Source organism: Coenobita brevimanus, chromosome 102 (assembly GCF_032717465.1).
Source record: "Coenobita brevimanus isolate Jiangsu-jjx chromosome 102, ASM3271746v2, whole genome shotgun sequence".
Taxonomy (NCBI): Eukaryota; Metazoa; Arthropoda; class Malacostraca; order Decapoda; family Coenobitidae; genus Coenobita; species Coenobita brevimanus.
The window spans coordinates 18,505,925-18,520,934 of record NC_137055.1 but is presented as its reverse complement, the minus strand read 5'-3'; the positions used below and the strand labels follow the sequence as shown (position 1 = coordinate 18,520,934).

Here is a 15,010-nt window from a genome sequence, read left to right as displayed (position 1 = left end):
TACATTATGTCGACCTCTCTGACGAGCTGCGAGTTTAGGGCTAAATTTGGAGAGTAGTGTAGGACCATACTTTGCATACTTCCATTCGTCTGTCTCTTCAGGATTATATATATATATATATATATATATATATTTCCCCCCCACAAAAGTGACACCTTCAGCTGCATCCACCAGGTCTCTCTCTCTCTCTCTCTCTCTCTCTCTGGCCGGTGGAGAGATGCATCCTTCATCCTCCCCCCGCCATTGATCCATCCCTGGGTGAGAAGACTGCTAGTGGAGTTTTCCTAGCAGATCCCATATTGCCGATCGGAAAGTTGGTTATGATAGGAAAGGTGTTTAAACATTTTTTCGTTAAGAATAGACTGAAAATTTTATAACTGCAGAATGTTAAAGCAGTTTTGCGATAGTTAGAAGGCTGGGAATGGTCACCCTTCTGAGAGACTGGTACAAGTCGACAAACAAAGGCAAAAGAGTTTACCTAATCAAGCTTTCGACACGGTAACACGGTTCTTGAGGACAATAGGAGGTACGCCATCAGCCCATATGCCTTGTTGTAAAAGAGGCCAGCGATGGCAGAAGCTGAAGGTTCAGTCACTTATAAAAGAAATGATTCCTCGCCAGCTCAACCCCTTCACGTTTCGTCTGGTAACACTGTAACCTTTACAACTTCAGGTGATTCAAGTTGGGCTTTGATATAGTATGCCTGAGTGAACTCCAGCTCGAATTCAGTTTCACTTCGTGATGAAAGAATGTAGCTATGGCGTGTGCGGAAATACTCTTCATAAATTTGTGTCCACCCCTGTGGCGGGGGGGACACAATCTGGCTGCACTATGGGGTGGTACTACTACTCTGCGGCCAGGTTGTGTTAGGAAGAATACTGCCAACGTATTCCCTGCGTGTCGTAAGGCGACTAAAAGGGGCAGGGTGAGGGGACTAGGGACCCCCTCCTCTGTTTTTTAGTTCCTAAAAAGAGACAGGCCAGAGAAAGGGATGGGGGATGGAGTTATCCCCGTACCCTGAATATTGGATCTATGAATGTGCGTGGATGTAGTACGATTGAGGCTAAAAGGGAGGAGATTGGGAGAACGTTTGTGAGAAGAAAGTTGGATGTGTTAGCTATGAGTGAAACGAAGATGAAAGGGAAGGGTGAGTCTATGTTTGGAAGTGTGAATGGAAGATTGTCAGGTGTTGATAGAGGAAGGGCAAGAGAAGGTGTGGCCTTGTTAGTGAGTCCGGAAGTACAGCAGTTTGTGATTGAATGGAAGGAGGTGTCATCGAGACTGATGTGGGTGAAAGTGAAATTTGAACGTGAGTTGTGGGTGTTTGTGAGTGCATATGGGCCTGGTAGTGAAAGGGATGAAGAAGAGAGGGAGTCTTTCTGGAATGATTTTGATGAGTGTCTGCAGAGTTTTGGAGCGAATGTGAATGTGGTAATGATGGGAGATCTGAATGCTAGAGTGGGAAATGTAGCAGTTGAAGGCGTAGTTGGTATGCATGGTGTGCCTGGAAGAAATGAAAATGGAGAGCGAAAGATAGCGATGTGTGTTGAGCGAGAGATGGTGATTGGAAATACGCTGTTTGAGAAGAAAGATATTTATAAGTATACATGGGTGAGACAGGAGGGTGGAAGGGTTGTTGATAGAGCTTTGATGGACTATGTGGTTGTGTCTAGGAATGTAATAGGAAGACTGTTGGATGTGAGAGTTCTGAGAGGAGAGGGTGGAGGTATGTCTGACCACTACCTGGTGGAGGGAAAGTTAAGAGTAGGTAAGAGATGGGTGAGAGCTAGGAGAGTTAGGTGTGGCAGGGAGGTTTTGAAAGTGAGTGAGTTGGATAAAAGAGAGAAAAAGATGGAGTATCAGGAGAAATTGAAGGATGAGTGGAACGCAGTGAAAGATCGGGAAAATGGCAGTGTGGAGGAGGAATGGCAGTTATTTAAGAGTGCTGTGGTGGGGCATGCAGAAGAGGTGTGTGGTGTGAGACGTGTGGGTGGTGGTGTAAGAAAAGGAAGTGAATGGTGGTGCGAGGAAGTAAGTATGGCTGTGGCTGAGAAGAGACATGCATATCAAATGTGGCTGCAGAGGAAGGATGAGGTGTCATATGAGAGGTATAAGGAAAAGAGGAATAAGGTGAGAAGGGCTGTGCATGATGCTAAAGTGGCAGCAGATGAGAGGTGGGGTAGGCGGCTGACAGAGAATTTTCAACAGAATAAGAAAATGTTTTGGAAGGAGGTGAAAAGGGTGCGAAAGGGAGAGTCTGGGAAGGAAGAACGAGTAAAAGCAGAGGATGGAAGGATGTTAATTGAGATGGATGCAGTAAGGAAGAGATGGGCAGAGTATTTGAAAGATTGTTAAATGTAGAGGAGGAAAGGGTGGCTGAGCTTGTGGCGGATGGAAGGGTGCAAGGAATAAATGTGTTGGGAGAGGTGAATGATTCTTTGATCACGAAGGAGGAAGTGCAGAAGGCAGTAAAGGAGATGAAAACAGGGAAAGCTGCAGGTATGGATGGGTGTGCTGTGGAATGCCTGAAGGGTGGTGAAGTGACTATTGTTGACTGGCTAGTAAGATTGTTGAATGTGTGCTTTGTGAAAGGTTTGGTGCCAGTTGACTGGGCAAGTGCTTGTGTGATCCCGTTGCATAAAGACAAGGGTGATAAGTATGAATGTACTAGCTTTAGGGGTATAAGTCTGTTGAGTGTTGTAAGTAAGGTGTATGGTAGAGTGTTAATTATGAGAGTTAGAGAGGGTACAGAGGGAGTGATTGGTGATGAGCAGTGTGGCTTTAGGAGAGGGAGGGGTGCGTGGATCAGGTGTTTGCAGTGAGACAAGTGTGTGAAAAGTATTTAGCGAAAGGCAAGGATGTCTTTTGGGCATTTATGGATTTAGAGAAAGCGTATGATAGAATTCATAGGGAGGCTTTGTGGATTGCTTTAAGATTGTATGGACTTGATGGTAGGTTATTAAAAGGGGTGAAAAGTTTTTATGTAAATAGTAGAGCGTGTGTAAGAGTGGGAAATGCTGTGAGTGATTGGTTTCCTGTGAGAGTGGGGCTGCGACAGGGATGTGTGATGTCGCCTTGGTTGTTTAATATTTACATGGATGGTGTTGTAAGGGAGGTGAATGCAAGAGTTTTAGGTGGAGGTCTGAGTCTGGTGAATGTTGATGGTGGAGAGTGGAATCTGAAGCAGCTGCTGTTTGCAGATGATACTGCACTGGTGGCTGATACAGAGGAGAGATTGAGACAGTTGGTAGAGGAGTTTGGAAGGGTGTGTGAAAGGAGGAAATTAAAAGTAAATGTGAATAAGAGTAAAGTGATGAAGTGTACGAGGTTGGTAGATGGTAGGGGGATGAATATAGTTTTGAATGGTGAGTTGCTTGAGGAGGTAGAGTGTTTTAAATATCTAGGGTCACATGTTGCTGTGGATGGAAGAATAGATGCAGAAGTGAAGTTTAGAATAAACGAAGTAGGAAAGGTGCTGGTAGGAATGAAAAAAGTGCTTAGATGCCGTTCGCTTAGAATGGATGTAAAGAGAAGGCTGTATGAGGGTGTTGTGGTACCGACTGCATTGTATGGGGCTGAAACATGGAATATGGGTGTAGCAGAGAGGAAAAGTTTGAATGTAATGGAGATGAGGTGTCTGAGGAGTATGTGTGGAGTAACGCGTATGGATCGAGTGCGGAATGATGAAGTGTAAAGGAGAACTGGAGTGTGTTCGGGAGATGGTTGGTAGAGTTGAGCAGAGGGTGTTGCGATGGTTTGGGCATACGGAGAGAATGGATAATGAGCAATTGGTGAAAAAGATAACTAGATCTGATGTGAGAGGTGTAAGGCTGAGAGGAAGACCACGAATAGGATGGATGGACAGTGTGAAGAGAGCGCTGGATGCGAGAGGGATGTCTGTTGAGCAAGGAAGAGTGGCTGTGCGTGACAGAAATGGGTGGAGAGAAATTGTGAATGAATAAGTGGTGACGCAGCCCTGAGGGGATATTCTCCTGCATTTGGTCTGATCAGCTATTTCAGGTCAGGTGCGGGTAAGGGGATGAGTCTGTTATGATGTGGCAGGGGTAAACCAGCTCTGCTGTCGGGCCCTGCTGCGGATGTCACTGATTGCATTGCGCAGTTGACCCTTGTGCAGTGTGGTGTGGTGAGGATCTGTCCGTTCTCCCCTTTGGGGCTAAGATGCGAATGAATGTGTTAAATGGATGAGTAAATGGGGAGTGTGTCGTCCTGTCTTGGCTACCTCACTTTCCTTGGGGGAAGCAGCCTAGGTATATAGACAGATAGATATTATATAATCACACCACAGTGCAAGCGGCAAATCCTTTGACCTCAGTAGATAATCTAATGTTGAACACTTCTGTTATGTAGCATCTATCATTCACATTAAAACATGATGAATGGATGCACAAAACAGTTACGATGTCGTATCTGCAAGTGATTTCCAACTATTCCCCCACACAATTCAAAACATTCCATTGAAGTGATTTTTATAACTTTCACCCCGTAACCTAAACTGTGACGTTACGTTTAAAGATTTAATGTCACATAACTGACTTGGTGTTTCTCTGTCGGTACACGTCCGAGAATGACCAATAATTAATCTTGTATGACCCCCACATTATACACATCTTAAGGCTAAAAAAAAAAAAAGTGTCATTCATATGAGGGCTCTTTAATTTTAAAGGCGGCATGTCTTCATGATGTGTAATTCTGAGGTAAGCTTCAACAACACGGTAAAACAGTAACACCTCTTTGACATTATTATGGTTTCACTGTTTTAACGAAGTTTTGAAAAACAACTGTGATCTCAATGACCTCGTCAGAAGAAAAATTTTCTTTGAAGCCTAATCTACTTCCGATTTATGACGTATTGCTGGATAAAATATATTACCGTGGGAATGATACTGTTATAACTAAAATAACAGTTTACTGATAAAATAAAGATGAAAGTTATATTTCTATTAGGCTAAGAGTTTCAGATAACATCTGCAGAAGTACTGCATTACGTGCCTCGTGACACTTTCACAGAATATGTATTTCTGATTATCGTTCGTTCATTTATTGATTTTTTTGTCATCCGTTTATGGCTAAATATTTTGTTTTTCCAGAAAAATAATATTGCACTGAAATATGTAACTACATCAATGTTACGTTTTTGTGCAGTAAGTCTTAGATAATGCATCCCCTTAAAATCTTACACGAAATTTTAACATTTCTCTCTTGGCGCCATAATCATTATCTAGTACAAGAATAATTTTTACCGTAGCTAGGTTACGGACAGTGGCGTACCTGAGAGGGGGGCGGGGGGGAGGCTGTTTGAAACTGCCCCCGGGCCCCCAATTGAGGAATTGAGGGGGGGCCCCCAAAAGCCGTAAAAATTTATAAGCTTTTTTTATTAATATTTAAAAATATACCATAAGGTGGGGCAAGTGCGCACCCAACGAGGTAAGTGCGCACTTAAGTAAGTTATTTCTTAAAATGGTCATAAATAGGTTTTGATTTTTGATTTTCTTAATTTTTCAAAGTTTGAATACGAAGCAGAGTCATTGGTTCAACTTTAACAAGTGTTACCCAACCATTTTATCAAGAACAGTTACCACCACGGCTTTATACAGGGAGGACGGAGCATTGACGGAAATTTTGGACGAAGCACTACATTGGAACACTAAGGGTAAGGTACCTAACAATAAATATTCCTAGGGTACTCTATTTAGGCTCATTAATTGTGTATATCCTTAGGTAGATTATGCTAAAATTATAAGTTGCTAGGTCTAAGCATTAGTGAATAGTGAGTCATTAATGAATGGTGGGGTAACTGCGCAAATTTTCATGGGGTAATCGCGCACATGCTGGTATTGCCTACAAATTGCTATCTAAATGACTTGGTTCGTGCCTTATAGCCTACATTTTCAATCTTTAGAGCATAACAAAACAGAAACAATCCAAATACTATAATATCTATCTGTCAATGCAATTTATTTCTCATGTTTTTACAGATGGTGCGACCATACGTGAGAAAAACAGACCCCAAGCAGGAGCGCCGTTACTCCCGAAAGGATCTGTCTGAGCCTATCAGGCATGTAAAAGCAGGAGAACCCGTCAAGAGGGTTTCACGACTTCTACACATCCCTGCATATTGGTGCAGGTCCCTCTGGCCAGCAAACCAAGAAAACTGGTGCCAAAAAGAAGCTGAGAGTATCTGAAGCCGACTCGGACAGTATCCCGGAAGAGCAGCTTTCATCAAGTGATGTGGACATGCCAGAGATTCTTCTAGAGTATAATGATGAGGAAAGTTCAGGGAAGGAATCAGAAGCAGAAGAAAGAGAAGAGGAGGATCGAGAAGAGAAAGGAAAAGAGAAGGAGGGAAGAGAAGCGGGAGGAGTTGAGAAAGAGAATAAGACCAAGGAAATAAAGAAGGGGTTGTATGTTATTGTGAAGTTTACTGGCAAAAAAGCTAATTCAGACTATCATTTTGTTGGAAAAGTGCTAGGGAAGGAAGTAAGTGGAGAAGTGTGAGCGAAGTATTTCAAACGTGATTACAAAGTGTCAGGAGTGAATTTTCATACTTTATAAAGCCACAAAATCAGGACATTTGGTCTACTGATGTAACTCCCATTGTTGTGTTTACCTGAGCCATCCTTTATTAAAAACAAACTTTGCTTTATTGCTTCAGAAATGATTAGCATGGTCATGCGTTAATAAATGCTCTACGTTTTCTTATGTTTTCTTTCATCTTTTTTGCTTGTGTGTGTACTTTTTTACATCTGTATGGCCAATGAGGTGGTACATAATACACATACAACACAAATAATGCATTTAAGGTATGAATAGGATTGTTCAAATATGCTTAAGTGTGCTAAAATTTGAGAAAAAAACATGTTGCACACTTACCCCCAACCCTGGGGTAAATGCTCAACCATATATTTTTTTTCACTACCTACCACATGAATAATTCCAGAAACATTTCAATATGTGCCAAAGGTTGCTCTATTAATAAACATTAAAAACATGTCTCACTTCTTTCAGTTTCCTCCTACAACTCTTCCCATGGGTAAAAAACCTCAAAAAAAGGTGCGCACTTTCCCCACTTTACAGTATATATTTATCATCTCGACAATCCCGACTGAGATATTAGACAAGTTTTGGGAATTAGGGGGGTTAGGTTCTTTGGGGGCCCCCCTCCAGGAGGGGGCCCCACAAAGAACCTAGCCCCCAGGCCCACAAATCTCTAAGTACGCCCCTGGTTACGTATCAATGTCCGAGATGCATTCTAATGCAAATATTCCCCTTATCATCTCAATTCCCGAATTTTATTGATTATGTTCTTCACGATATATTGTAATCTTAATGTCCGATAACTGTAGATATATCACTGAATTCGGATGTTGCAATCTCCATCGTGGACTGTGATCCCAAAACTTGAAGCTCAAAGGCTGAGTTTGTATGCTCAGTTTAGTATCCATATCAATAATTATTCCTCTGAAGCTTACCACATATATGTGAGTGAAGAGTTGTGTCAGTGCCAGAGTGAAAGCTAGCTTGTCCACATGTCTACAACATATGCAAGGCTGAAGATCTGTCACTGCCAAAGCGAACGCCAGCCTGGCCACGTCGCTACAACATATGCATGAGTTGGGATGTGTCAGTGCCAAAACGAACCTTAGCATGGCCACGTCTCAAGCACATATGTATGGGTTGAGACGTGTCAGTGCCAAAGAGAAAACCTAGCCTGGCCACGTCTCTACCACATATGCATGGGTTGAGGAGGTGGATCAGTGGTAAAGGGAACGTTGGCCTGGCCAAATTTCTATTTTTTTTTTTTATGCGAGGAAGAAGGAACCAAAGGTTTAGCCCGCAAAACGTTCCTTCTAAGAAAAAAACAAAAATAATACAAAAGAGGGCCCAAATCAAGATCCATATATTTCGAGATGCCTGGACACACTGCATTTGAAAGACTGGAGATCATAGGAAGTAGGAAATACAGACAAAGGGAAACAGTTCCAGAGTTGACCAGTTGCAGAAATGAAGGACTGGGAGTAACGGTCAACTCTTCCATTACAGAGTTGGATAGAAAAGGGATGAGAGTTTGTTGCTAGACAGGTGCTATGTGCCTGTTGTAGAGGTGGAGGGATGCAAGCAGACAGTTCAGAGGAACAGTGACCATGGAAGCAGCGATAGAAAAGAGATAGAGGCATCAGTGCAACGAAGAGACAGAGGTTGAAGGGAGCCAGTAAGAGGAGGAGAGTTGATGAGACGAACAGACTTTGACTCCACATTATTGAGAAAAGCTGTATGTGGGGAGCCTCCCCACACATGAGAGTTGTACTCTAAATAGGGGCGAATAAAACCCGTGTATAAAGTCAACAACTGTGCAGGGGTAAAGGAGGTACGTAGTCAGCTTAGCACACCTAATCTCTTGGAAGCAGATTTTACAAGAGATGCAATATGATCTTTCCAAGATAGGTCCCGTGTTAATGAAACCCCAAGCATGTTCAAGGGTGATGTAGGATTGAGCTGAATATTATTAAGCATTAGTGGGTACTCCTGTGGAAGATTTTGATGGGTTCATAGGTGTAACCACTGAGTCTTTGATGCATTAAAAACAACAAGACTATTCTTACCCCAGTCAGAGATATGAACCAAGTCAGACATTAGGTGTGCCACAGCTTTATAACTTGTTTGTTGAAGGAATTGCTGAGATGGACGTTGCGGAAACAGAATGGAAAGGTGAAGAGTGGAATCATCAGTGTACGAGTGGATAGCATTAGATGTACAGCTTAGATCACTGATGAATATAAGGAAGAGAGTTGGTGATAGGACAGAGCACTAAGGTACACCACTATTGATAGATCTTGTGAACGATGGCCGTCTACAACAGCAGCTATAAAACGACCAGAAATGAAGCTATGGATGAAGGCATAGATAGAAAGATAGAAACCGTAAGAGGGCAGTTTGGAAATTAAAGATTTATGCCAGACTCGATCGTAAGCCTTTGAGATGTCAACTGCAATGGCAATGCTGTCGCCAAAGTCCCGAAAGGAGGATGACCAGGAGTCCGAAGGGTTGGTGAGAAGATCGCCAGTGGAGTGTCCCTGACGGAACCCAACCCGACAATCAGAAAGAAGGTTGTAATAGGAAAGATGTTTTAAAATTTTTCTGTTAAGAATAGACTCGACAACTTTTGAGACACAGGATGTAAAAGCAATTGGACGATAATTAGAGGGTAGAGAATGGTCACTCTTCTTTGGGACTGGCTGAATGACAGCAAACTTCCAGCATGAAGGAAAGATACAAGTTGAAAGACAAAGATGAAAGAGTTTACCTAGGCAGGGTGTAAGCACAGAAGCACAGTTCTTGAGGACAACAGGAGGGACTCCACCAGGCCCATATGCCTTGTCAGTATTGAGGCCAGTGATGGCAAAAAATACATCAGCTGAAGAAGTTTTAATATCAGCCATGAGGAAGCCAGAGGGGGGAAGTGATGGAGGAACAGCACCGGAATCGTCTAAGGTGAAACTGGAGGAGAAAGTCTGAGTGAAGAGATCTGTTTTATCAGTAGAAGAAATAGCTACAGAGCCATCCGAGTAGAAAGGAGTGAAGGATGATAAAGTAAAGTTGTTAGAAAGGTTTTTGGCAAGGTGCAAGAAGGAGCAGGAAGATTTCGAGTTGGAGAGTTGAGAGCATTTAGCCCTTAGACTTACCAATGACGACCTGGGTTGTCATGCGTTTGTCAACCTCTAACATCAGTATGACGACTTTGCCTGTCATCCGATGTAATCTCCAAAAAAATATTTAGGAAGTCGTCATTTTTGTTGGATGACTGGCTAAAGTGGGCGGAACTAAGCATGCCACAACTGGTGCGTGCATGCTCACTTGGTCTGCTCGGCTCAATATGGAGTGAGGTTCCTCACAGATAGGATGTACACCTCTTGACCTCCTGCCGAACACTTATGCTCCTTTTTCTTGTGTATATATGCGGCGTTATTATTTAAATAATGCATTATTAGAAAGGAAATTTATTCTGCTATGTACTGATACAAAAAAATATTATTACTTATTGAATAGTTTTTTTTGGAGGGGGCAGATAATTTTTTCAAGGAACAGTGTAAAACTTTAGCACGTCATCTATCTTCTACTCACTTATTTTGCATTCTATTTTGTATATATTGTATTTCTGGACAATGTATGACAGAGCAAAACTCTTCAACTTCAAAATGAAACCAAAGTGGCCTTTCTATGATGAATAGTAACTTTCCTATGAGAGTTGGAAGTAAAATGTCTCTACGCGACTGTTGAGAAAGCTCTCAAGTGAGAGTTACGCACAGCCAGAATTTACGTTCCTCCCTTCACGGGAAAGGGTTAGTATGGATGAAATTATTTTTAGCAGAGCGAGGAACAGACTTAGCACGATTCTAGGCAGGAACATATAAAAGATGTGATTCAGGGGTGGGTTGGCTCTGGTACCTTTTATAGGCCCTCTCCTTGTTGTGGACAGCATTAGAACAAGAGTGATTAAACCAAGGCTTTCTTGCATTAGTCAAAGGATATGAGAAAGGAATGTATGCTTCCATGCCCAAGAGAATAATCTCCGTAATGTGCAAGGCACATTCAGATGGCTACTGGCTATGGAAGCAATAATCATTCCAGGGAAAACCAAAGAAGCATTGCCTGACGGCCTCTCAATCCGCAGCTCCAAAGTGCCACAGACGACGTTCTTTGGAGGGTCCACAGGCCATACTGGGGCGATAGGACAGGTTAAGGTAATTAGGTTATGATTGGAGAAGCCCAACAGAGAGATAAGATTAACTGTAAGGAGCAGGATTAGTTGTAAGGAAGATGTCAAGTATGTTGGAGCTCTTTCTAAGGCGGTCAAGGATACGGGTAGGGTGCTGTACAAGCTCCTGTAGGTCATTAAGGATAGAAAAGATGTAGGCTTGTTCACCAGGTGGATCAGTGAAAGGAGAGGAGAGCCAAAGGTAGTGGTGAACATTGAAATTTCCTAGAATGGAGATTTCAGAGAAAGGAGAAATGGATAGAATGTGTTCCATCGTAGAAGTAAGACAGCGCATATATATTTAGTCAGAGTACGACAGGAAAGCCTAAGCCAGAGAGTAGAGAAATCAGAAGAAACAAGTTCAGGAACATGAGAGCAAGATAGGTCATTCTGTACACATACACAACATCCTCCTTTGGCTTTGAAATGAATATAGAGAAAGTATTAGGAAAGTAGTATTTTGAGGATGTCTCACAGCTAGAGCTACAGCTAGCCTGACCACTTCTCTGCCACATACGCATGGGTGAAGGGATGTGTCAGTGCTAAATCACATGCTAATTTGGCCATATCTCTGTCACATATGCATTGATGAGGGAAATGACAGTTCTTGATCACTCCTTTCCTTTATCACATCTCTGTCACATACAAGTTCATGGGTTACCATAGTCGTGCACATATGAATTTCAGAAGGCTTAAGCTCAAAAGTTTGGAGGACATATTCATTAGCTGGATGTTTGCCTAATGTCCTACTTTATGAAGGCAATCGGCCCAGTAGCTTTCCAATGAGTGTGAGTTTATGCACTCAAGCACACATACATGTGCACACATGCACACGCGCGCACGTACGCACGCAGGCACCCTCGAACACGCGCATACACACATACACACACACACACACACACACACACACACACACACACACACACACACACACACCAGGCACGGATTCTGGGAAGGGAGAGGCATGGGGGCATATGCCCCCGTTCTTTAGGCAGATCAATGAATATTTAGTGTGAACGAAGTATGACAGCCAAATATATGTGTTAAGTATCTTACATAATATATGTGTTAAGTATCTTACATAAATGCTTTCATGGAATAATTTCGATGAAAAGAGGGAAATGGTGATAAATTGCGGTTGTTTGACAATGAGTTATCAAGAGTTCATATTTGTAAATCCAGAAAGAATCATGCCACCGATTTCCAGAGTGCTACATCCAGCTCTGACCAACCTCCTTCCACATCCACTCATCCCCCTTCCCTCCGACACCAGCACAAAGGCCTACCTCCCCCCCACACACACACATTTTCCACACACGTTTCTTTGAGGTAACATGATGCTCCTCATTGTTGCTCAGTTTTCGTTCTTTTCTGCACCTAGAATCCCAGCCTCTGATTGATGGAGGTTGGACCTATTTGTTCTTTGAACATGTGTTAGAACTTCTCACCCTCAAGTACGATGATGTCTATTATTATTTTTTTTTTTTTTGCTCATTACTAGTACAATTTTACTTAGTAGACTCATTATTGGGTGATCGATAATATTACTGGAAAACCCCAGCCAACTTGAGGTAATTCGTAACTTATACAGGATTGCCTGTTGGTAGTCAGAAAAGTATTATCAAGTAATGATGATGAAGGTGATACTGTTATTTTGTACAACGTTTATGCAAAAAGTATGATGCTGAATGTCTGTTAGGGAAACCACTGTCTTAATATAATGTGGTCTTTGGGTAGTGAGCCCATGACCTGTTCTCTGTGGTTATTACTGTATTAAAAACCACAAACATTGACACTTCTGATCGTCATTAAAGTAAGTGCTGCCCATAATTTCTTAAGTGGTGCTTCTTATCTACTAACAGAATCGTACCACATGTGTTAACGACTTACTATATATCAAAAAATAGTTGCATTTTTGTTTCCAAAATATTCCAACACAGTGATGATTGAAGGTTGGCTTGTTAGACTTTTCTATTAGATTGTGCTACCATCCATTACGATGAGAAAATTCTCTGACTTTGGTGCATGTAATGAGAAGTTATGGGCACCACTTAGTTTAACTAGAAAGCATTCACTCACCCAACACAACATACCTAACCATTTTTGGTGACATTACCTGATCATCATTTCTGACTGCTTCTTCCACTAATGCTATGTAAATACATTGTCATCGCTTGGGGAATCACTTTGGCCCTGAACTTCGTACCGTGGCACGACATGTTTTTACTGGCTAGGTCACTGGCATTCGCGGGAGGGGGGGGAGGTTATGCTGGGTAAGACATTGTCCCTGTCTGGCTTCTTATATAGGAAGGTGTCCTGTGTATACGTACCAAAAATCACACACAAAAATTGAAAGTTGGGCGAATTAGGGACCTTGCAACTGATGCACGTTTATATATGTCAATGGGACTGACAGTGACAAAACGTGTGGACATATATATACGTCAACGGGACGCGGCACTGATTGTTCACCAGATTTAATCTCTTCATTCTTGCCTGATCCATAACTTATTTACAAGTTTGGATCACAGCAAAACTGGGTTGACATTGCCCTGTAACCTTGGAGTTTGAGCTTTCCCTGTGACCAGGACTTTTGTCTGGCAGTTTTCAAAATATAATTCTTTTAGCTTCATAGTACTTTCTCCCTAACCCTTCCACAGAATATGGTCCAAATCGAATAAAAATTGTTTAAGTTAACCCTGATTTGTGACCTTGACCTTTGATATTGCTCTCAGATACATTAGGTTTCAACCTATCCTGACTCTCACAGTCCACCAATTTTGGTTAACCCCTTAACCGCGGGGCGTCACTTTTGTGACGCTTGGGAGCAAGGGATCATACCGCGAGGCATCACTTTTGCGATTCTGTGTTATTTTGAATTCCCCCAGGCATTCAAGTGGTAGCTTGTATCATCTATCAGTACTGCCAATGTCCAACACTAGTTAGCACTCCTAATCTCATCTGTACTCCCATCCATTGTTGACAATTTAGCCATTTCTCCCCGTCCTTGACTCCCCTCCCTACCTTCCCTCCATTACCCTCTCCTCTCGCCTGACCGGCTGTGCTACGCTAAGTAAATCTTCCCTGGAATTTTCCACTGATTTCATCCATTGAAATAAGCTCTATGCCCTATTCTTATACCAAATAATATATACCAAAAAGAAATAAGGTAAGTGAGAGTGTCATACACCTGGAATTGGCTAATTATCACCTGACAACACCTCACGTGCACTCGTTCGCTAATTTTCGCTGTTTATTTCCCCTTGAAATATGCCGTATAATCTATTCTTGTACTAAAAATATATATAAGGAGGGAAGGGAGAATCCTAAGTGATATTTACATTCACCTGGAACTACCTAATTTATAATGTATTGTCTAGATTTCCTGCCAATCATTTCACTGCTATATATTAGCAGCTGTCAAGAGGCTGATGTTGGCAGTAATGCATTTCCCTATGTAGGCCACCCCGGCCCAACCCTATCAGTTCACTGTCATCTTCCAAGGTGAAGGTACGTCTGTTTGCTCCGGCTAACTTCAGCCACTTTTTAGCCCCATGCAAAGGGCCCTGTGATCTTTACCCCCTACTAAACCTCGTGTGGAAAGAGGTAAAGGGCTGACAATTGAAAAAGAGTGACTACGATCTTTCTGTTGAGTAAAACAGTGCAAGTGGAATTGTAAATAATGTGTAAACAGCAAGTAAAGCAATGAATGTAAATATAAGTGAACAGTGGAAAATAGTTTTATAAGTTACTTCAAGTGACAGTGCATAACACAGAGTAAATAACATAGAAATGTAAATAATGTAAATAAAATAGAGAACGTAAATAGAAATGTAAATGAGTAGTATTATAAGAATACGAGTATATATACTAGGAGTAATGAAAGTGAAAGTTTCACTCTAGCATGTATGAATACTATGAGTTATGACAGTGATGGTGAAAGTGACATTCACTCTCAATGCTAGAATACAGGACAAGAAAGTGAATGCTACGTATTTTATTGAAAGAAATTGAATGCCTACAGTGACAATAAACTACTGTTACTGAAGGAAACTTATGGATAAAGACTGTAGATATATATAAGTGTTATATAGTATTAGAAATATAAACTGTGAGTGTTTTTATGAATAATAAATGACAACACCAGCAGCGAACTAGCGCAAGTGGGAAGGTCATACGCCATCGTAATTTTCATTGCTTTCACAGTGTTTTTGTTTATGGAATATGGATTCCACA

At 41.8% G+C, this 15,010-nt stretch overlaps 1 protein-coding gene across 1 annotated transcript in view; it reads left to right on the top strand.

Annotated features, from left to right (window-relative positions):
- Positions 1-15,010, top strand: part of LOC145415408 (UDP-glucosyltransferase 2-like) — a 131,718-nt gene that overhangs the window by 78,867 nt on the left and 37,841 nt on the right. The window contains exons 7-8 of the mRNA XM_080284691.1: positions 5,421-5,445; positions 6,146-6,292. Coding sequence (XP_080140817.1) covers positions 5,421-5,445; positions 6,146-6,292 — 172 coding nt within the window. The remainder of the gene's footprint in view (positions 1-5,420; positions 5,446-6,145; positions 6,293-15,010) is intronic.